General features: G+C 40.7%; 1 protein-coding gene across 1 annotated transcript in view; it reads left to right on the top strand.

The window, feature by feature from the left end:
* Positions 1–23578, top strand: part of LOC126336590 (sialin-like) — a 141875-nt gene that overhangs the window by 91288 nt on the left and 27009 nt on the right. The window contains exons 5-7 of the mRNA XM_050000451.1: positions 12296–12516; positions 14851–14997; positions 22714–22846. Of these exons, the coding sequence (XP_049856408.1) occupies positions 12296–12516; positions 14851–14997; positions 22714–22846 (501 nt within the window). The remainder of the gene's footprint in view (positions 1–12295; positions 12517–14850; positions 14998–22713; positions 22847–23578) is intronic.

Genomic DNA, 23578 nt, shown 5'->3' with positions numbered 1-23578 from the left:
CAAAGCTGTTTCACAGAGGAAGATTGCACTGCAATGCTTCCTTTACATCGTCGCACGAACCACAAAATGGCTGACATCGAGAGATCTGACCATAGGATAGAGAAGCAACTGAGGGAAGGGTGTTGGACCTGAAGGGACACCATATAGTTGTGGATAAGGATGTGAACAATGCCTCATAGGTCTCCTTATCGACCCCTAATATGCTTATACAAATGTTAAGACACAACTGTGTGTTATTACTTAAAGCAGTTTTTATTTTTGGAAAAGACCAATTATTAATGTTGTCCTTCTTCAGTTTCTTGTTTTACTGAGCGTTAATACAAAACAGCTCCATATCTATTCCACCGGTTTTTGAATATGAAGATTCCATTCTTGATCACAAGATCAGCTGGAAATTATAACTACGTATATGCTCTGCAAGGTAGAGTAGTTGCGTAGTGCACTGAAGAGGATATTTAGTACAGCACATTGAAGAGGAAACTTAATACCAATAATTTTGATTTCCTGTTCCAGCCCAATCATTTAGGGAGTGGGGAAAATGGCTATCTATATGATGTGCCTTTCAATATGTTTTAATCTCTCTTATTTTAGTTTAATAAACCCTATGTGATGCATGACAGAATTAGCAGAATTGAATGTGGTTTCACTTACAGTTGATGCACTGAAGTTTTCCAGGATTCTTCAAACAAAATTGTCTTCCATTCACCTTCTGCACTACAATTTAAATGTTATTTTTTGCCCTAAGGTTGAGGTTTCCTTTGTGTAGAAATTTGTGAATTCTTCACAGTGTTGGTCACAAAAAAATTGTGATTCGTTTAGTACACGCAGATCTACAGAACACAATGAATGAATTACATTTAAATGCCACATGTTACAAATTGCTGTTAAAGCATGTCCTTTACTTAACTATTGTATGAGATGACTGGTGTACCTGGACCCAGTAATGAAAGAATTACATTTGTATTTGGCAGCAGTTATTTACATGTTAAAGTGCAAAGGGACAGAAGCAATTTTACGTCCCGCATCAATAAAATGTCCAGGTGCCTTTACCACAAAGCCATAGCCAATTACTTCCCTCAGCTTGAGACAGTCAACATTTACACCATCTGTAATTATGTCTCAGCCGATAGAAAGCTCCATTTAATAAGAAAAAGCAATAAACGTGTGAAACATGATACAATGTCTGCTGTTGTTTAACCTGTCAATACGTGTGCGAATTCAACAGAAATAACGGGAAAACTAGCCTACAAAAATGATAGTTTCAAGATGTGAATGATTATCTGACCACATTATTGAAAATAATTGACATCAAAATGGAGGAGGACTGAGAGAAGGAGAAATCAAGGATCATGTATTTCCAAACCTGGTATCAATGAGGAAAATCACCCTGTGGAAATTGTTGCATGAACTTCAAAATGATGTACCAAAATAAGTGAGGATGGGATAGAAAAGCGATTGAAATGACTCAACAGACGAAAGGCCTTTGAGACTGAAGGGACACCTAGAGTAGGTGAATGAACTTGCACCTCTTCTAACAGATGTGTAGGGAAAAGAGGCCCAGAATGACATTCTAAAACGCTAATTGTTTCTCACAGCACATGTACACCAATTAAAATTACATACATGCAATTTTCCATTAGAGTAGCATATCCATAAAGAAGTCACTATAAAATAATTAGTTTCACACTTAATTCATTATCTCAAAAATGTTCTCTCCATGTCATTTGGGATATCTGGTGGAGCAAAATGACACACCTTTTCTCTTAGAAAAATTATTCCTTCATTAAATTGTTATATATATATTGGTTAAGTGTTAGAACTATAATCCTAACAAATTAATAATATGCATTCATAAAATATACCAATTTATCGCAAATTATTTCCAAGAACTTAGAATCTCACGACTCAGTTATAAAAAATACTATTTGCTGTTAATAGTTACCGTTTTAATTTCTAATAAGCTTTTTATGAACAGACACACTGCATTTCAGCATTCGGTGAGCTGTATGATGGAGCAGTGCAAAAACGAAATGGCCTTTTTGAGCACAAACGTAATCTCTGGTCATAACCTTGAAAACTAACAAACACATAATCAAAATATTGCTGCAGAGTCAAAGACTTATTTTTATAAGATATCCTCCTCATCGTAAATCTTCCATGCAAATAATCCACTCTGCACTGTTTTAAAAGTTTCTTAACAGAGAAATTAGTACCTTTAACTTCGAAAATAGTTTCCTGCATCTCACCTTTCCAAATGGAAGCAGGCAAAGATTAACTTTTTGTAGGCAAAGTGCAGCCAACATAAGCTATCAAGTAAACTAAATACTGTCATCTTGTGGACAGCCAAATTTAAGAAAAAGCCGCTATGTCATTTTGCCCTTCTACGTTATTTTGGGCCACCTTCCCCTACCACAGGTCGTTGGAGACGCGAAGCATTTTTGGTGATTTCAGAAAAGCGCTGATAATTCCCATTTTTATAGATCTGTTGCAGAATTTTGGACGCTTGTGTATTATGACATTTCTGGACACCAAAAACCTCGTTTGTAGGAATCAACATGGAGTCCTAAAGCGATGACTTAACATTCAGCTCATTCTGTTTGTCCACGAGACACTGGAAGCAATGGATATCGGCACGCAACTCGATGTGTTCCTTTACTTCCAGAAGACATTTCATATTGTTATGCAGTGTCACTTAATGAACAAAACCTAAGTGCAGGAAATATCAGACTAGCTGTGTGACTGACATGAAGAGTTCCTAGCAAAGACAACACAGCATGGCTTCTTAACAGTGAAATATCCTCAGGTGTAAAAGTAAATATAACGTACCTGTTCTTACCTGTGCTAACAGGTAACTGCGCCTCTGTCGAATCTGGCTGAAAAGTGGTTGTCGAAGGTAGGCTACTATCAGTGATGTAGTTTAGACTGAGATTACTGTTTAACACTTTAACTGCACTTTGAAGTTGAACTCACGGTTTATGGCCACATTGAGTTTCACTCACTAAAATTATGCAAAGATAACCGGTTAGCCACATAGTCACTCGGTTGATGTCCTAGAACGTGATTGTTCGAGCGCAGTAACCTAACATACACTTAATGATTCGCAACAATTAACGCGTGGCAAGTAAATCCTGAGCACAGTCACTTATTATATTGTCCTTTGCAAGTAGACAATAATATCAAAACACACACGCTGTGCACAGTCAGTATAATTAGGAAGTAACACATTTCACAGTTTAATCCTATGATAATCATTATTGAAGATTAACGCAGTCGATGAAACTAATTACAAATTCACAGTCAATCAGTAAAAACAATCACTGAATTATTGAATAAATTCCCAGACTCGAAATCTACAGGGTGTTTCAAAAATGACCGGTATATTTGAAGCGGCAATACAAACTAAACGAGCAGCGATAGAAATACACCGTTTGTTGCAATATGCTTGGAACAACAGTACATTTTCAGCCAGACAAACTTTCGAAATTACAGTAGTTACAATTGTCAACAACAGATGGCACTGCGGTCTGGGAAACTCTATAGTACGATATTTTCCACATATCCACCACGTGTAGCAATAATATGGCGTAGTCTCTGAATGAAATTATCCGAAACATTTGACAACGTGTCTGGCGGAATGGCTTCACATGCAGATGAGATGTACTGCTTCAGCTGTTCAATTGTTTGTGGATTCTGGCGGTACACCTGGTGTTTCAAGTGTCCCCACAGAAAGAAGTCACAGGGGTTCATGTCTGGCGAATAGGGAGGCCAATCCACGCCGCCTCCTGTATGTTTTGGATAGCCCAAAGCAATCACACAATCATCGAAATATTCATTCAGGAAATTAAAGACGTCGGCCGTGCGATGTGGCCGGGCACCATCTTGCATAAACCACGAGGTGTTCGCAGTGTCGCCTAAGGCAGTTTGTACCGCCACAAATTCACGAAGAATGTCCAGATAGCGTGATGCAGTAATCGTTTCGGATCTGAAAAATGGGCCAATGATTCCTTTGGAAGAAATGGCGGCCCAGACCAGTACTTTTTGAGGATGCAGGGACGATGGGACTGCAATATGTGGCTTTTCGGTTCCCCATATGCGCCAGTTCTGTTTATTGACGAAGTCGTCCAGGTAAAAATAAGCTTCGTCAGTAAACCAAATGGTGCCCACATGCATGTCGCCGTCATCAATCCTGTGCACTATATCGTTAGCGAATGTCTCTCGTACAGCAATGGTAGCGGCACTGAGGGGCTGCCGCGCTTGAATTTTGTGTGGATAGAGGTGTAAACTCTGGCGCATGAGACGATACGTGGACGTTGGCGTCATTTGGACCGCAGCTGCAACACGGCGAACGGAAACCCGAGGCCGCTGTTGGATCACCTGCTGCACTAGCTGCGCGTTGCCCTCTGTGGTTGCCGTACGCGGTCGCCCTACCTTTCCAGCACGTTAATCCGTCACGTTCCCAGTCCGTTGAAATTTTTCAAACAGATCCTTTATTGTATCGCTTTTCGGTCCTTTGGTTACATTTAACCTCCGTTGAAAACTTCGTCTTGTTGCAAAAACACTGTGTTCTAGGCGGTGGAATTCCAACACCAGAAAAATCCTCTGTTCTAAGGAATAAACCATGTTGTCCACAGCACACTTGCACATTGTGAACAGCACACGCTTACAGCAGAAAGACGACGTACAGAATGGCGCACCCACAGACTGCGTTGTCTTCTATATCTTTCACATCACTTGCAGCGCCATCTGTTGTTGAAAATTATAACTACTGTAATTTCGAAAGTTTGTCCGCCTGAAAATGTACTGTTGTCCCAAGCATATTGCAACAAACGGTGTATTTCTATCGCTGCTCGTTTAGTTTTTATTGCCGTTTCAAATGTACCGGTCTTTTTTGAAACACCCTGTAGATATATAATCCGGTACATTTTCTGACTTGTAACTTCTGCTACATCGTCTGCGGTACATTTTCTCGTACGAGCGGACATAGATTTTATGCATTTCACAGCTCTTCACAGTCTGGCTAAAATGGTTTCCACCGTCTGTTTTATAATGTTGCAATAATTATAATTACTATCAGCTGTTGTTGTTTACTGGCATTCTGCAAATTAGAAATAAAGATTTACGTTTCTGAGTAAATGAATACCAGAATAAGATTTGTTTAAATGAGGACTTATAGATAGAGCAGTAATCTCGAATTACGCTGGCTAGTTTGCCTAAATAAGGGCTTCTATTTCAGTAACAATATTTTCAGTATTTTAATTAAGGGAGCTAATTACTCTGAAACTAAACGAATGTAAATCTTGGCTAACATGTTAACATTGAATGTATAATTGCTATAATTATTACCATATATTTCATATCTTTATCCTCTACTTTATCAGGGAGACAGTAATCAGGCATATGTTTACATCTGAACAATGACAACGAAATATAAAATTACACGAGTTTGTAACTAGCATGGTTTTTAGGTAAACTGATTACACTTATTGACCGTAAGTAACTAATAGACTGTAATAGGTACTAAGGCTACGTTGGCCATACCATGAGTTAATATTCAAGTTTGTATGTACTGTGCACATTCCATATAAATGACCATAATCGAATATATATATATAATAAAAACAAGAATTTTGGGGAAAAACATAACAAATGGGAAGGTTCCATTAGCTTTGTTACAACCCCAAAGGAGTCTTACTGGGCCTGTCGCGATTATCGACAGCGGATCCACTACCGAGAGCCTGCCTGAGCTGCTTCGAAGCTGAGTGATACGCTCTTTAGCTGGGTCTGTTTCATTGTGATCGTTACTGAATTACGATATCAGTGCTTCGTAATAAAATATGTTTCATTACATAAAGTGGTTGCATGGCATTATATTCCCTCGTTCCCACATTGGTGACCCCGATTCGTCTCTTTCGTGTTCCTGGAGCCTACAATGAACACCGACTGCGAAGCGAAAACTCCGGTTTCGTCGCACTTCTCAGAGTCGTGTGCACATGTATATTCACATCATATTGGTGCTCCAGCGCCTAGACTCAGGCGGCCGACGCCGCCATGACGGGAACAACATATCGTCACACCACTACGTCCTGAACCGCACTTCTGTTTCCGATTTCATTGCCTCAGCAGCCAGTGAATTTTGTTTATCTGCATGTGGTGCAATGTTCTGTTTACTCGTCAGAACTGTTTGTACAAACTTTCTGAACCATTCTCTGGTGGGCCCTGTCGCCCCATCCACACCAGTGCAGTAGCCTTCTGCACAAGCCGTGTCGTATGTGATGTGTGGACAGGGCTCGCTCACCCCCCCCCCCCCCCCCCCCCCTATATAGGTTTCAGTCGATGAGTCGCATCCTCTGTCTACCTTGTCTGCTGCTCTACATCACAAGGCGTCCTCCTGCGACCACCTACCTCTTCGCCATGTGCTCATCAGCTCCTTCCCTACCCTGAAGCACGTTCCTGCTGGCAGGTTCCCCAGGCTTCCCTATCTGCAGAAAGAAAGCCCAAAAACATGGTTTGCCCTGATGGACAACATCGTGGACATTAATGGAATTTTAACGACGATGCTCATTTCATTTTTCTTATCAGCTGTCTCCGAAATCTTACTGAACTCACTAGTGATTTGCTTCTCAAGCTACCTACTCAACGTAAATACATCAGTGCGAAGTCCCTCATTGTTGAGTACCTGTCGCGCCCTCTGTCAGAAGTGATACATCATCCACGAGGTACAGCTCCACAGCAGAACATGTTCACAGCTGTGGATGCACCTTCAAGCGCAGATTGGTTGGGAGGACATGCCTGATGCCTTGTGCACAATGTCACTCGACAAACTTCTCATTGATCTGCAACTTCAGCTACTTTGTGTCATCTGCCACCAATAGGTCCTCCCTATGCTTGCTCATTGCCTCCCTCATAGGTTGGTAACAGCGCTACTGCTTACTACCCATCACCCCTGTGACCTTGTGGTAGCGGTCGCGTATGAGCTGCTGCACCTCGACAAGCTACTCCATGGCAACTGGTGGACTGTGGCTGGCACCTGCTACTCCATCTGACACTGCTCGACGGATGGAACGACTACATCACAGCCCACTCCACGTCCAGCATATCAACTATGCTGGTACCATGTGACCTATGGCAATTCCGCCAGGACCTGCCGCTCACACCCCCCCCCCCCCCTCCCCCACCTGAGGCCTTGCCAAGCCCAACACATGGGCCAATTTAGGTGTCACAGTTCGCAGTCATGATGCAGGGTGCCATTATTACATCAGTCGTCCAACAAAGAGGCTCCTCCCCGCAGCAATCTCTGTATCTCAGACTCCACGACTCTGGTAGACACCATGGCAGATGCCAGTGCCATTCCCCCTCCTGCACTGCTCCTAGCCTTCTCCGTGCAATTCTAGTTCTTTGCGCCACCAACAGCTCTGACATCACTTTTTACAGTGCGAGCATCGTTCCAGGAAAATTGGAAACTTTTGGTACAGCCCTATGGGACCAAACTACTGAGGTCATCGGTCCCTAGGCTTACACACTATTTAATCTAAAGTAAACTAACTTACGCGAAGGGCAACGCACACACCCATGTCCAAAGGAGGACTCGAACCTCCGACGGGGACAGCCGCGCGAACCGTGGCAAGGCGCCCAAGACCGCTCGGCTACCCAACGTGGCCATCGTCCCAGGAGAAACAGCAATCTGTTAATTATAACTTATTTAATAAACACAGTTGTTACCGCATTTAAGTTGTTAATTTTTATTTTTTAGATGACCGGTTTCGATTTTCTAAGAGATCATCATAAAATCTACATTCCTTGATGACAGTAGGAATTGCTGGCGTGGAGCAGGTCTGTCTGTGATAGTGTGGAAAACACAGTCAACGATATCACTACTTACTGGCTGCTACATGTCATGGGTTCTGCCTCTGTGGCCGCCACTCCCTTATCCCCAACCACGCTTCATATAACTCAGGTCATTGACACTCAAACTAGCAATGTTTTGCGTGGTCAGGTACTTCCATCTCTTGTTCTTATGCTTGTATTACCTCCACTGTTCTCTTTGGTACGATTACGAATAGTACTTACCATAGGTTAGCAATTACAGAAGGCCCTCCGGTCCATCACATGGTCCGGCACCTAAACTCTAAGAAACTTTGTCATGTGAAAGTAGCCTTTCACAAACTGTTAAATGGCGGAATCATGTGTCAAGCGGATAGCAATTGGTCACTGTCCATTCATCTAGTCCTGGAGAAGTATAGTTCACTCTGGTTACGTGAGGACTATTCCTAGCTCAAAGCATGTACAATTATGGAGAGCTACCCTATTCCTCACATACAAGAATTTGCTCAACAACTCAACCATCCAGCCTCATAACGTTACTCAGACGGGGCATCAGTTTATTGATTCTGTACTTTTTTCCCCGTCTTTTTGCTATGCCTATCTCGACGACACTCTCATCTACTCCACCTCTGCCAAGGAACAGGAACAACATTTAGCACAGGTCCTTAAAGCACTCCCCGATCACGGTGTGCAGATTAACCACAAAAATAACAATCGCGCCACACTAGTGTTACCTTGCTCAGTCACATCATGAACACTGAGGGAAACCGTGCGACATTGGACTGCGTAGCATTTATCAATGACCTGCCATTGCCAAAGACTTAACGCGTTCTGTAGTAAATTCCTCGTAGTGGTAAATTTTTTCTGACGCCATATACCTCACGCTGCTTTTCTCCAGGTCCTGTTGATGGACGCCTTGGTGGGAAAGAACACTTCTGTGGCGCGGAAAGCTCAGTGGTCCGACGACATGACCCACACATTCTATCTTCACGAACGCCGTTACACGCGCTCATCCACTTACTTGCAAAACGGCATCGTTACTCAGCAACACATCCACGATACGGCCGAACCTTTCCATTTGTTCTCAAAGAAACTCTCCCCTTCTCAGTGCAAGTGGTCAGTATTCGAACAGGAACTTGTTGTGGTGCATGAGGCCGTGCGATACTTCCGTGAGGACATTGAAGGAGGTGAAATAACGATCCTCACCGATTACAAACCGCTCACGGATACGTTCCTGAATCATACCAACGATCTTTGCCCGAGACGTTTCTGTCCTATGGAGCTCATTAATCAGTATACCACAGTCGTCCCCTACATTAAGAAGGCTGATAAGTTGTCGCCGATTACATTCTGCGTTTGTATGCCATTTCTTCCCTCCTGGACTTGTAAGAACTAGGGTACATAGAGACAGAAGACCCAGACTTTCAAAATCTACAACGAGACACTACCTCTTCATTGACATTAGAATAATTCCCTCCAACATAAAGTTTTTCGGCTATTCATGACATAGCACACCTACGAATTAAAGCTGACACATGCTTCGTGAGAGAACGTTTCGTCTGGCCTATACTAAAAAACGACTGTTGCTCTTGGACATATACATCCCTACCTTGCCTGGGTAGCAAGTTCGGCCGTTATGCTCATCTCCATCTAGCACAATTCAAAATACCGAAAGGACGGTTCCGTCATGTACACCTCGACCTCGTGGGTACTGTTTCCTCTTTTGAAGGTTTAGGTACATACTACCAGTCATCGTTCATGCCCTAAGATTGGTAGAGCCTGTTACCCTCTCAGGTATCTAACGATTCAGTCGCTTCAGTCTTTGTCACTACAGGGCTCTCCCACTTCAGTTGTCCCTCTTGTATCATGACCAGCCAAGGGAGACAATTCGAGGCACTCCTCTTTACTAGGTTATGTGCCCTGTATAGTGTCAACAAATTCCAAACGACTATGTACCACCCCCAGAGCAATTTTGTCACCACACACTTAAAGAAGCTCTCATGTGTTACTTAGGCTCTTGGTTAGAGGCTCTTCTGTGGCTGTTACTCGGCACCCACACAGCCTTTAAAGACTACCTAAACTCTTCCTTAGCCAAAATCTTATATAACGGGTCTTTGATACTCCCTGCCACGTGTGTTGAACACTTTGAACTCCCCTCCCTTCTGATCTCCCCACCGTCCCGGGCGCGTCCTCTTACACATTGCCAACATCCGAACTCCATCTCTGTGTGCTCGCACAGTTCACTATACTCCAAGATGACATGGTCTATTCAGTATTACAACTGCTCGCGCAGTTCACTATACTCCAAGATGACATGGTCTATTCAGTATTACAACCTCCTTACTCTGGCGTGGACAGGATGCTCTGGTGCGCGAACATTACTTTAGACACTTGTCTCAATGGGAAACAACAGATTGTGTCGGTTAACAGAGTTAAACCTTCCTGGACCCTTGACGCAGACCCCCTGTCAATATCCGACGCTCTGAGATGTCATCCGCAGACATGCCTTCATCCATGTGCACCAACCATGAGTTCACCTTTGCCTGGGTAGCTGCCGAAACCAGTGCTGTGTATGATGAACCCCTGCTGGACAATGTGCCCTTTCCCTATGTGACCTCTACACTGTCTCCATGTGTTGCCATCTTCATGGTCTACATATCTGCACTCTGCATCGAGGATCTCTCTCTCCAACTGCGAGATGGCAGCCTTTTCGTTCTCCACGCTCCTTCACATATGCTCGACGACTCAGGAACGCCCAAATCGCTGTTCTCCGCTCATTCGAGCTTCCACACAACACTGACGAAGACAACATCGTGGCTTCCGTCGGCAACAATGATCCTCTCTCTATCACTGTTACACTAATTGCGCATCATCCCTCTATGCGGTGGGACCCATCAATCCTGCTCTCTTGAGTGGGTCGACCTTTGTGTCCTCCCCACTGGCTACGGGACTATGTGGTCTCTGGGATGCACGACTTCACACTGCCTCGAGAAAGTTTCCAGTAGTGTCTCCCTCATGAGTCCACCATGACATGACTGGTCGTGAAATCTTGCACATTTCTTTGCCTGACGACAACCGGTCGCCACTCTTCCCTATCGGTCACAGCACCAGCACTTCATTTCCATCTCCATGCTCCACATAGCTGAGAAGAGAGGGGGCGGGGGGGGGGGTGGACTCTGTGGTGAGTATTGACAGCTGACAGCTGATCGACTATCGAGAATCTGCCTGAACTGTTGTGAAGCTGAGTGATATCATCTCTGAGTCAGTCTGTTTTCTCTTGCTATAGTGATCGTTAGTGAATTACGACTTTGCTTCAGTGTCTTGTAATAAAATACTTTTCGTTACATAAAGTGTTAATGTGTCATTATATATATATATATATATATATATATATATATATATATATATATATATATATATATATATATATATATATATATATATATATACCAAGTATTGGGAATTTCTGTGAGGCTTTTTGTGTATGATGATTCTGTGTACAGAGAAGTATCAATGCAAGAAAATTGTAATGGAAAGAATACAGGCAGTTGACCCTCAACAAAAATAAAATATAAATCTAACGCTTTATATATTAATAGGCAGAAAGTCCCATTATTGCGTCATTACAAGATTGTAGAACAATCACTCGATGTAATCACATCCATAAAATATCTAGGAGTATGTATACAGAACAGTTTAAAGAGAATCCATAATATAAAACTAAAAGCAAGTAAGATAGATACCAGACTGAGATCCATTGGAAGAAACCTCAGGAAATGCAATCCACCTCCAAAAGAGGTAGCGTACAAAAAGCTCATTTAACCAATACCTGAATATTGCTCTCCAGCCTGGGACCCACACCACCTAGAACTGACAGACTAAACAGTGAAGATCCAAAGGAGAGTAACACGTTTCATTAGGATTCATTTAGTAAGCATGAAACCATATGGAGGTGCTCAGCCAACTCAAGTGGCAGATGCTGCAAGAGAGGCATTCTGAATCACCATGTGGCTTACTGTTAAAATTTTGGGAGAGTACATTTCTCCAATTGTCAATTAATACATTGCTTCTTCCCACACATAACTTGGAAAAAGACATTGAAGACATGAAGGCCCTTCATGACTGGAACAGCAAAGGGGGAAGGTGAAAGTGGTACACAAAGTACACTCTGCTGCACACCGTCAGGTAGCATGCAAAGTGCAGCTGTAGATGTAAACTAAGTAAAAATAAGTGGTTGAATTAATCATAAGATGTAACATTTAAAAATGCAAATAAATGTTTTTCAGTGTTTGCCTGTTGCATTATCCAGCATACAGATTTAGAATTATGTAAATCAATATGAAATGAGCCTTTCTGTTTTATTCTTAGTGAAAAATGTTTTAATGTGGATATTTTTATGTACATTTTAATGTTTCATGCCAGTGTCATGTAATTTAAGGTAGTTTTGTTACTAGTTCTTTCAAAAATATTACAGGTAGTTCTGTGGGTGCCGCATTGACCTTCCCTCTCTGTGGGATGATCATTCACTTTTTCAACTGGCAGGCAGTGTTTTATGTAACTGGTACAATTGGAATAATATGGTTCATCGGTTGGTGGTTGCTTGTGTATGACAATCCAGCAGATCATCCCAGAATTAGTGAGTCAGAGCTCAAACACATACAGAATGGCATTGGGGACAGTGTTTCTGAAAAGAAGGTGACTATTGCTCTAGCATAAATATTAGTATGAAGAAAGCCTACCACTAATATTGGTTTGATCTGAGACTGGTGCTTTTATTGATTTGATATTTCTGCTTATGAAAAATTTGTGTATGTGAAATTACGAATTAGCTGTGAATAATTATTATCATTCATTAATTTCCATAAATCTTACAGCTTAAGAGAGCTTTTAGGGATGTGCAATTACTCAAGTTTTATATTAACTGGCAAAGCAGTATACTAACAACCACTAATAACAAAAGATAATCTAATTGTATTGATAATTATTGAAATTACTTCTGAAGTACTTTACTTTAAACTCAGTGTAAGAAAATGAAAGACTTTCATTTAACAAGTGCTGGAATAGTATTGGTAAGAATATTAAATGTATATTTTATGTTTTACTTCATTATACATTCACTTAAGTCATTTATTGCTTCAATATTATTGTGGCCTTTAAGCAACAAGCATAGACACTCATAAGGATTTTCTGGAAATTAATGTATCTTCTGTTATAGAAAAATAACAACTAATTGAAGGACTCATAGAGATTACAACCACATGATTGTATAAATAACTGTTAGTCGCACGTCACTTCCATTTTACTTCAGTGGATTATGTAGATAGCCCTACAGTTCAGTCTCACAATGGTTGGGTAAAGTCCCCTTCTGGTTTTTGGGGTGTCGTTATGTATTTCAACTTTGCCACTCCCTTAGAAATAGAAAGCAGCTGTAAATAAAAGGCTTGTTCATTTCCTTCCAGTATGTTCCTCTTAACCTAAAAGAGCTGTGTTTTGAGTAACATCTGTCATCACTAAATTAAGAAGGGCTAAATTCCCTACAGTTTTGATCTTGAGCACTTTCTTCATCTTGTGCTTCATTTTAGATAAATCGTCCATTGAAATTATGGACTGGAAAGCATTGCTTGGTATCTGCCTTATTTGTTTTCATTTTTGCATTCATTCATTCATTCATTAACCCTCATTAACTTTGTATTTCTATCTTTTAAAAATTGTGTTGCTGTAGGATGCTGAAGGGTGGAAGTAAATGTAACTAAATGACACAAACATGCTTCCATTTTTAAAGAAAGATTGAATGGGGAGGATGATAAGGACATTTAGCATAATTGGAAAATACGAATAATAGTTTATGTAAAATGTCTGGAACAACCTAAATACACCTAAATACACCAAGAAAAGAAATAATAATCCTTAAGAGAAATCACACTAATGTCTAAGATTGTGACCTCTGTGAATTATAATGACTTCTGTTTGATGTGGAATTTTGTCTGAGTTTGTTCAGGTATGGCAGATCCATGTGAAGCCATTCAGTGATGATTAGACCCTGTAGAGCTATGTTGTGGGAGCACTGATTGTCACATGTCACCCAGTCTTCCTGTTAGTCCCACACATTTGCTGTGGGATCAGTTTTTGGTGATTTTGGAGGCTACTCAAGGAGTGATGACGTGCCTGAGTGTTCGTCAAACCAGGACATGGCAGTTCTCATCTTGGAATAAGAGTGTTCTCAACACAGTTATCATGAAAATGTAGTGGAAAGTAGAGTACTTGATCACTGAGAGTGTTGAAATAAACATCCTGGTACATGTTCATGCTAATGTGAACGAGTGTCCTAAGTCACAGTACAAAATATGCCCCTAAACATCACAGCATCACCTCTGACATGAACTATGTTCTCCTTAAGGTTCCTCCAAGTGAGCAGATAGCAATGGGGTAGAGGACTTTTCGCTTCTCAGGCCTTCCCGGATAAAAGGACAGAAACTAATATGTAGTATTACCCATTTCTGTATATTAGAAATAATGTTACTTCCATGTTATATACATATATTACATTGCATATTTTATCTCACAGCTCCTTATACCTTTTCCTTTCCTTTCAGTAACGGTAATAAAAGAAGCCAATTAATCAGTGAAAGAAGTGGTTCAGTAATGAATTAAGAACTGTCTTTTAATATGTAAATAAGAGAGGACTGGGACTGAAGACAACTAAGTCTTGTTTAATTTAATATAGAAAACTCTTACGCAAAGAATGCACAACTCTGAAGTTATGGGCAAAAGTTTGTATGCCTTTTTTCATACTTATGAGGTGCCAAAGTTCAAATTTGCAATCAGAAAACTAAATTACATAGATTTGTAAATTTTCAGAACTTCTCTAAGACATATCAAGTCGGTATTGTGCTGTAACATAATCATGTGGTACAAACAGTAACAACTTTCAGCAAAGAATAAATTTGTTTTATTATAAACAGTGACTAATGTGTAAATTAATAATTTTCCCTCATGTCTGAAATGTAACTGGACAAATTTATGTTGCAGCTTCCTATTCCATGGTGTAAAATTCTTACAAGCTGGCCGCTCCTTGCGAACATAATGCTTGCATGGGGATGTATATGGGGAATGTTCACTCTTTTAACTCAAGCACCTACATATTTCCGCAATGTTCATGGATGGAGTGTGCAGAAGGTAATTATATGATCCCTATCTGTTCTCCTGTTTCTGTTATCCTTGTTCTCAATCATTTTATGCACCCATATTATGAAGAGATACTTACATACCTACTTCTGTAAATAAATGGACACCAGTTGCTGTAATACATAAAACATTGCAGATAATATAGAATGAACAGATCTAATGAAAATGGGAGACAAAGACTATGATTCTGGTTCTCAAAAATTCAGATCAGACTGTGAATGAAGACTGATCATCTAGAATGAATTTTTATCAGTTTTCAATAAATTTCTCATTGCAGTGAATATTGGCTATCTTTAATATTAACTGAAGAAAAGAGTCAATGAATTTCCATCTGATCTGAAACTGTGTAAATGAAAATGTTGTGGGTGTCAGCTACTAAATCCGGTGGAGATAGACACTGAAACCCAACTAGTTGATATAACTCAGTTATTTATTTGTATCTCAAACCCACTACAAGCAAGCTTGTGCATATACAGAAACGGTCCAAAGGAAACTGAAATCGAGGACTGTCACTTCCTTCACCAAAGTTGTTCAGTTTAATGTTGCCAGCCACCGCTGAGGCACCCACCCCCCTCCCCCACGCCCCCCTCCCCACCTCTGGTTGGGCGGAGCACAGAGAAGAGGAGGAACTAACGAGACTGGTGAAGAGCCACGCAGGGTGATGCGGTGGTCGGCCAGCGTCGGGAGGACCACATAGGAAGCTTTTATGACCAGCTATGTCGTAGCTGGTCCTGAAGGATGGAACAGCTGGGCCTTTTCTCAGTGAGAGATGGTAGTTCAAGACGCAACTGCCTGGAAAAACTGGCGGTTGCCGGCGTCGGCCCTTGCGGGAAAGGTGTGTCTCCATTAAGTTCTCAAGATATTGTGAAGGCACTGGCAGCAGAACAATAATTGAGCGGCAGCCGTCTCTGACCATTCTGGACACCATGTTGACATTGTCAGCATTGACTAGTACTCCAAAATAGCAAAAGTAAATAGATGTGAGTGGTGGATGAGTCATCGTGTTTGGGCATCGGAGTAGCAAACATTAAGATCGTGGTGTCATGGAGTTGGATGGAGAAGTCGTCGATGCGAAAGTCGAAGACGTTTACTGTGAAAACGGCAGTACTGAGTGGGGAATGGGGAAGGGTGGGAGGACAGAAAATGAAGAGTACTCGCATATCCCAGCTGCACGACATACTGGGTGGAGTCATCGTCATATGAGGCAGTAGCGTCGTCTCATGTTTCTCCCATATCAGTAACAGTAGCCAAGGAAGGTCCATCATTGATGGTCCAATGGGGTTTTACTCTGTTGATGGAAACTGCTTGGCACTTGTAGTCTGAGGGTAGAGTCTTTGATCAGTAGTCAAAACATCCATTGTTCTGGGTTCGAATACCGCCACGTTTATATTTTGAATAAAAATCATTAGCAGTGGCGGCCGAAGACATCTGACGTAAGAAATCACCCTGCATTCAGCCAACGATCTTGTTAAAGAGAGAAGGGGAGCGGACAGAAGTTCAGGGCACTCTTTTACCCTTTCAATGAGAATATACCTCTAAAGGCGGAATAATCAGCAATGACCAACGGCATGAGAATGCAGAAGGCAATGGAATCCACTGCATTAAAGGCACATAATGTGTATCCACAGGACATGTGGCGTGTAACTGAGAAAGTGTCATGATGATTTCTTCATTGGCAAAAAATTCCTGACTAGTCCACCATTTAGGTCTCCAGGAGGGGACTGCCAAGGGACAGGTGAACACTCTGGTATGATTTTTTTTAGTAATTTAATTGAAAGTTTTGTTGCTTTGGTAAAAGTAAAATTGGTTCTTTTTGTCGTGACAGAATAAATTACTATTAATCACACCAGATTTGTCGGAGAACAGCAGCAAAACGTGTAATTGATCCAGCTTTAAGAAATTCTATTACCTTTTAGCGGAAAATTCGTGCGGTACTCTCCGACGTTAGAAAAGTCGTGGTGTTCCGTTCGGAGCAGGAGGCGGCTGTCTTTTCTCATTCGCGATATCGAAAATTACTAAAAAATGAACAGAAATTTTTTTCGGAGGCAGATCGCGCGGAGAAAACAGACAGAAGTTACATGAAAGAAACCTAAGGGACCAACTAATTGGATTTGTACGAACATATAAACGGAACTGAAAAAACTTGGAATAAACACTATAACGATGTCGTCACGACAGCCTCCTGTTCCGACAGAACACACGCTGGATCATATGCTACATAAATCTTTTAAACAGAAAATATTATCACAAGTATAATTAATGAAAATAAGGTTGAGGGATTTTCTTTGAAATTAAATAAACTTCAAGGCTTCAAGTATTATATTATGAAACGGAAACTTCCATTAACATGGCCACCCGTTGTGGCGGTGGAGCGAATTTTCATGATACACATTCTCGCTTGTTTGTGGCTACATATATTTTTAATCACTTAAACTCTTAAAGTTACAATAAAATGATTATATCAGTATGGAGCACAATACTTTTGCGTCCGACTCGCAACACATTCACAGAAGAACAGCTAGAGAGCGGCGCGGCTCCCTGCAGAAGTAAAAATTGGCAATTGTTATTTTGAAACATAGGTGCGTCGTTTTTTTACTGATCGATAGCAGCGTATAACAGTTTATAGCTATCGTGATATTCTGCGCTTTTCGGGAGCGCGGCAAAGATATCTGGTTACAACATTCATTGGTATATGTTAAAAGTTCGCATATACTGACGCGAATACAGAAAAAAAACTTTTACATGTTAAAAATCGCAGTGATAAAGGCTGTAATGTCACAACACGAGAAAAAGATTGAATAAACAACGAAAGGATAAATTACACGAGTCGGGGCGTGAGATGCCACTATTTTGATAGGAAAGCTATAAAATCTGAAAAGGAAAGCATTAAGGCTTAATCTAGATATAGTAGGGATCGGTGAAGTGAAATGGAAAGAATACTATGATTTGTGGTCAGACGAGTATAGGGTAATATCAACAGCGGTAGAAAATAATATAATTGGAGCAGGTTTCGTAATGAATAGGAAGATAGGGCAAGGAATGGTTTACTGAGAACAGTTCAGTGATAGGGTTTTTCTTATCAGACTCGACAGCAAACAGTCACTGAAAACGAAAGTTCAAGTATACATGTCGACGTCGCAAGCCGAAGATGAAGACATAGAGCATATGACAATACTGAACGTGTAATTCGGTACACAAAGAGAGTTGAAAATGTAATAGTCATGGGAGACAGGAATGCGGTATTAGGGGAAGGAGTAGAAGAAAGGGTTACGGAGAATATGGGCTTGGTACTAGGAATGACAGAGGAGAAAGATTGATTGACTTCTGCAATATGTTTCAGCTAGTGATAGCGAATACTATGTTCAAAAATGACAGGAGGAGAAGGTATACTTGGAAAAGGCCGGAAAGTACGGGAAGATTTCAGTTAGACTACGTCATGGTCGGGCAGAGATTTCGAAATCAGATGTTGGATTCTAATGTGCACCGAGGAGCAGATATAGATTCAGACCACAATTTAGTAGTGATGAAGAGTAGCCTGAAGTTTGAGAGAAGTGTGCAAAGAAGTTTGAGAGAAAATATGCAAATAAGTGGGATTCAGAAGTACTAAAGAATGAAGATGTTCGCTTGAAGTTCTCTGTGGCTGTAGATACTGCGATAATGTGTAGCTAACTAGGCAGTCGAGATGAGGAGGAATGGACAACTCTAAACAGTGCAGTCACACAATTTGGAAAGAAAATCGTCGTTGCAAAGAAGGTAACCGAGCCATGGGTAACAGCAGGAATACTTCGGAAGACGAAAGTTCAACAAAAGAAAATTTTCGGTGAAATTAAGGAATACAGACAAACAAGTCACTTAGGAATGAAATAAATAGGAAGTGCAGGGAAGCGAAGGCGAAACGGCTGCAAGTGAAATGTGAAGAAATGGAAAAAGAAATGATTTTCAGGACTGATTCAGCGTACAGAAAAGTCAAAATAACCTTTACTGAAATTAAAAGCAAGAACGGTAAAATCAAGAGTATAATAATAATTCCTCTGTTAAGTACACATGAGAGAGCGGATATGTGGAAAGAGTACAATGTAGGCCTCTATGATAGAGAGGACTTGTATGATAATGTGATGGAAGAAGAAACAGGAGTAGATAGAGAAGAGAGAGGGGATCCAGTATTATATTCAGAATTTAAAAGAGCTTTGGACAACTGAAGATGAAGTAAGGCACAAGAGATAGATTCCATACGATTGGAATTTCTAAAATCATTGGGTGAAGTGGTAACAAAACGTCTATACACGTTGGTGAGTAGAATGTATGAGTCTAGTGATGTAACACCTGACTTTCGGAAAAATATCATCCACACAATTCAGAAGATTTCAAGAGCCGACAAGGGTGAGAACCATAGCACAATTAACTTAAAAGCTCATGCTTCCTAGTTGCTAACAAGAAAAATATACCGAAGAATGGATAATTGAGGATGTGTCAGATGATGATCAATTTTGCTTTGGTAACGGGCACCAGAGAGGCATTTCTGACGTTGCGGTTGACAATGGAAAGAAAAATCAAAGCACGTTCATAGAATGTGTCGATCTGCAAAAAGCGTCCGACAATGTAAAATGGTGCAAGATGTTCGAAATCCGAAAAAAATCAGGTAAACTATATGGAAATATAGGTAATTAATATACAGCATGTACAAGAACCAAAAGGGAATAATAAGAGTGGAAAACCAACAACAAAGTACTCAGATTAAAAAGCGTGTAAGGCAGGGGTGTAGTATTTCACCCTTACTGCTCAATCTATATATTAAAAAAAGCAGTGAGGGACATAAAGGAAAGAGTCAAGAGCGGAATTAAAATTAAATGTGAAAGGACATCAATGATAAGATTCGCCGATGATGTTGCTAGCCTCAGCGAAAGTGAAGGAGAATTAGATGATCTGCTGAATGGAATGAACAGTTTAATGAGTACAAAATATCGATTGAAAGTAAATCGCAGAAAGACGAAAGTAATGAGAAGTAGCAGAAATAAGAACTGTGATAAACTAAACGTCAGGGTTGGTGATCACAAAGTAGATGAAGTTAAGGAATTCTACATAGGCAGCAAAACAATCCATGACGGACCGAGCAAGGAGCAAGGAGGACTCTAGCACTGGCAAAAACCGCATTACTGATCAAGAGAAGTCTACTGGTATCAAACATAGACCTTAATTTGAGGAAGAAATTTTTGCGAATGTACGTTTGGAGTAGAGCATTGCGTGGTAGTGGAACAAGGAGTTGCCTTAAGTGATGCTTGATGCGAAAGACATGGACTCGAGGCCAATCAACATGAATGAGACGACCGCGGTCGTCGACAAATGGGATCGGCTAGGAAAGCTCTGTGACACTTTTAGAAACTAACGTCTGCCAGCTGCTGAGGGTGAATAACCGCTGGAGATGCGGGTTGCGCAGTGGTGAGGTACTGCAAGGTGATATCTGCCTTCAGAGGGAGTGAACCAAAGTCTGGTGCAGCTGGCGAAGCTTGGAGACCGTTGCGCCCTCGTGTGTGTGCCAGCGCCGGCGTGCTTCGGTGAGTGTTAGGTTAGTCACATGTGGCCCGGTAGAATACAGATGTATATGTTCATTTACAAGCGTGTCTTGCATTATCGTTGGCACCTGTGTTTCACAGTCGTAGTCAGGTGTGTACGCAGGAAACACAGAGTCTGATGCTCCCCATGGGAGGCGATCCATTGTTTCCATTATTGAACATTGAATAACACACGAAACTGAAGAACGGAAGTGACGTGAGGTCACCAGTGCTGGTTTCGGCTACTAAACTAGTCGGAGATAGACACATGAACCCATCTAGTTGATGTAACTCAATTATTAATTTTTATGTCACACACACTACAAGCATGTATGCACATATACAGAATCAATCCCAAGCAAACTAATGTCAAAGATCTTCACTTCCTTCGTCGATAGTAGCCACAATGTAATGGAAGTTAAAACTTATGAAAGATTAATTTCCTGGCATATTGTAATGTGTGTGACAGAGCCTTTAATTTTTATTTTGATTGCCATATTGCTTCTGCACGCTAATATCTTCAGTGATGCAACGAACTTAAAAATTCTGAAACTGTGAATGCTCGACTGCTAGTGTTTTCTGTTTTCGTCCCTTCAGTAGCAACAATCAGGGTTAGCACCAAGCTGAGAGGGGCAGCAGAGGTGCCACTGGTACAAGATTTCTGCACAGGACATATCACAGTAATTATCGGCAGCGGCCACTTTGAGCGCAAAGTGAAAAGGGGAGACAGAGGTGACCAAGTACAAGATTTGTATACAGTGTATATTACAATTACTAGCGAAAGCTGACATGAGTAAAAATGTATGAGGGAAAAGTTGGAGTGTGTGTGGAAAAATGTTCTCGAACAGACTCCGGTGTTACTGGGCATGAGTGTTTGATTTCTGCTGAAGTATTTTCAGAGAAAGAAAGTCCTTGAAGAAATAACTTAATAAGAATTTAACTGATACTCAAGAAAAGTGTTACATAATTATTGATATTCAGGATGTGTACACTGAGTAAAATAGTAACGGTTTTCAACTTAGAAGAAAGAACTGAAAATTATGTTTCTGCAAAATGTCGAGGTTTTGATGTGGTGCATAATTTAATGTAAAATTTGCAAAGAGACCTAGCAGCAACGTTTCTGGGAAACATATTCTTATCATTCCAAACCTCACAGAGTCTCCCCTAAACCGTTGCTGCCTTAGCACCACAGTGGGGAGAGGTTGGGGCAGATATGGTGAGTTTACCTCACTACCAGGTTGTTAGTGGAATGAAGGTTGTTATTTCTTTGATCTGAAATGCACTTTGTAATACATTTTTTGATAATTTAACACTGTGTTCCAGACTTTAATTCTGACACTTCCTGTCCAGTTTTTTACTGCATGTGCTCAAATGACTCAGCTGGAAGATGCGAATGAAATTTAAGTGTCTGAGTTCAGATATTTTTCTAATGGATTATATTAACATATCACAAATGCTTTACACACTCTGTACGGAGGTAAAAGTAAGGTCTTTTCCTTTCATACTGATCAACGTTTGGAAATAAGTTCAGTTTATTTTGGACTCATGATGAGGCAACCTTATAAGGAAATGAATACAAAAGTATGCCAACAACCTTTCTGTCTCATACTTATATGGTATACTTTAAGTGCTGATGATGAAGGAGTGCTTCAGTAAAACATGAGCCAAAATACCAGAACTAAGTAAAAGAAATGATTTTGCAACATTATGAACATTACAGTGTTGATACAGAATGCTAAGATGTCTTCAAAATAACTTGTGCAAGAACCTGAACTTTACACTGAAACATCATTTGTGATTTAGAAACTTCGGAAATTATTTGACTGTCCTCATTCTCATATTTCAAAGGTTCCTCAGTGTTATGCATTTGATTACTTGCCAGTGCAATACTTTTAAGCACTGAAGATATTTTATTCTACTCAGTATTTGTCCATACTACCTCCTGCAAGTTCATTTAGTGTTGAATGTTTTATTTTCAGCATACATAGAAGACATTAGCAGCTCTTTCATTTATCCCATATTCATGTGATTCTTTGGTTTGTGTTGTAAATTAAGCCACTCATTTTAGGAAATTGGTTACTTTGCTTACATCATAATTTTTTTACAAACTTAACATATTTACTGGTGTTATGTAAGTGCATGTTTATTGTTTCTTTAGGTTGGCTTTTTCTCTGGTCTTCCTCATGTTTGTCGAATGATTTTGGCCATCTCGGTTGGTCATTTGTGTGACTACTTGCTATCAAGTGGAAAACTAACAGTTACTGGAGTTCGAAGGGTGGCAGGTTTTATAAGTAAGTAAATCTACTCCTTTACATTGTTTCCATGAAATATCAAGTATTGCATTATTTTAAACTTCTATTGTTGCTGATGTAGAAAACTAATGGTGCAGATGAGGAAAATGCTTAAACATTTATTGTATGCTAATTAATTACTTAATTAATTATGTCCTGTTTTACCATCACAAAGTAGAACTTTCAAGGATGTGGAGTGTCTTTATTCTGCTGACACTTCATTTAACAAATCTTAATAAACAGTAGTCTTATTAGAAAGAACTATTATAAAATTCATAAACACACATCAAAAAAGTTTTGCATCACCCCGGTTCCCAGAACTCCTGAAGACAAGCGTTGACTGTGGATATTTTATCACAGACATAGTACCTTTGACTATTCAGAGATGTCACTAAACCTGCCCCAAGATGTAAACAACAATGCACGACCCTTCCAGGAGGGTCCGACAACCGATCAGATCCCGTCATTACATCAGGAAGACGGTACACAGCTCTGGTTGTCTGTAGTTCAACCATACCTAGACGGTCAATACCGCGGTTAGATCGCGTCCGCATTGTTACTTTGTGCCAGGAAGGGCTCTCAACAAGGTTAGTGTCCAGGCTTCTCAGAGTGAAACAAAGCGATTTTGTTCGGATATGGAGGAGATACAGAGAGACAGGAACCGTCGATAACATGCCTCGCTCAGGCCGCTCAAGGGCTTCTACTACAGTGGATGACCGCTACCTGCCGATT

Source organism: Schistocerca gregaria, chromosome 2, assembly GCF_023897955.1.
Source record: "Schistocerca gregaria isolate iqSchGreg1 chromosome 2, iqSchGreg1.2, whole genome shotgun sequence".
NCBI classification, from domain to species: Eukaryota; Metazoa; Arthropoda; class Insecta; order Orthoptera; family Acrididae; genus Schistocerca; species Schistocerca gregaria.
This window is presented reverse-complemented; position numbering and strand designations above follow the sequence as displayed.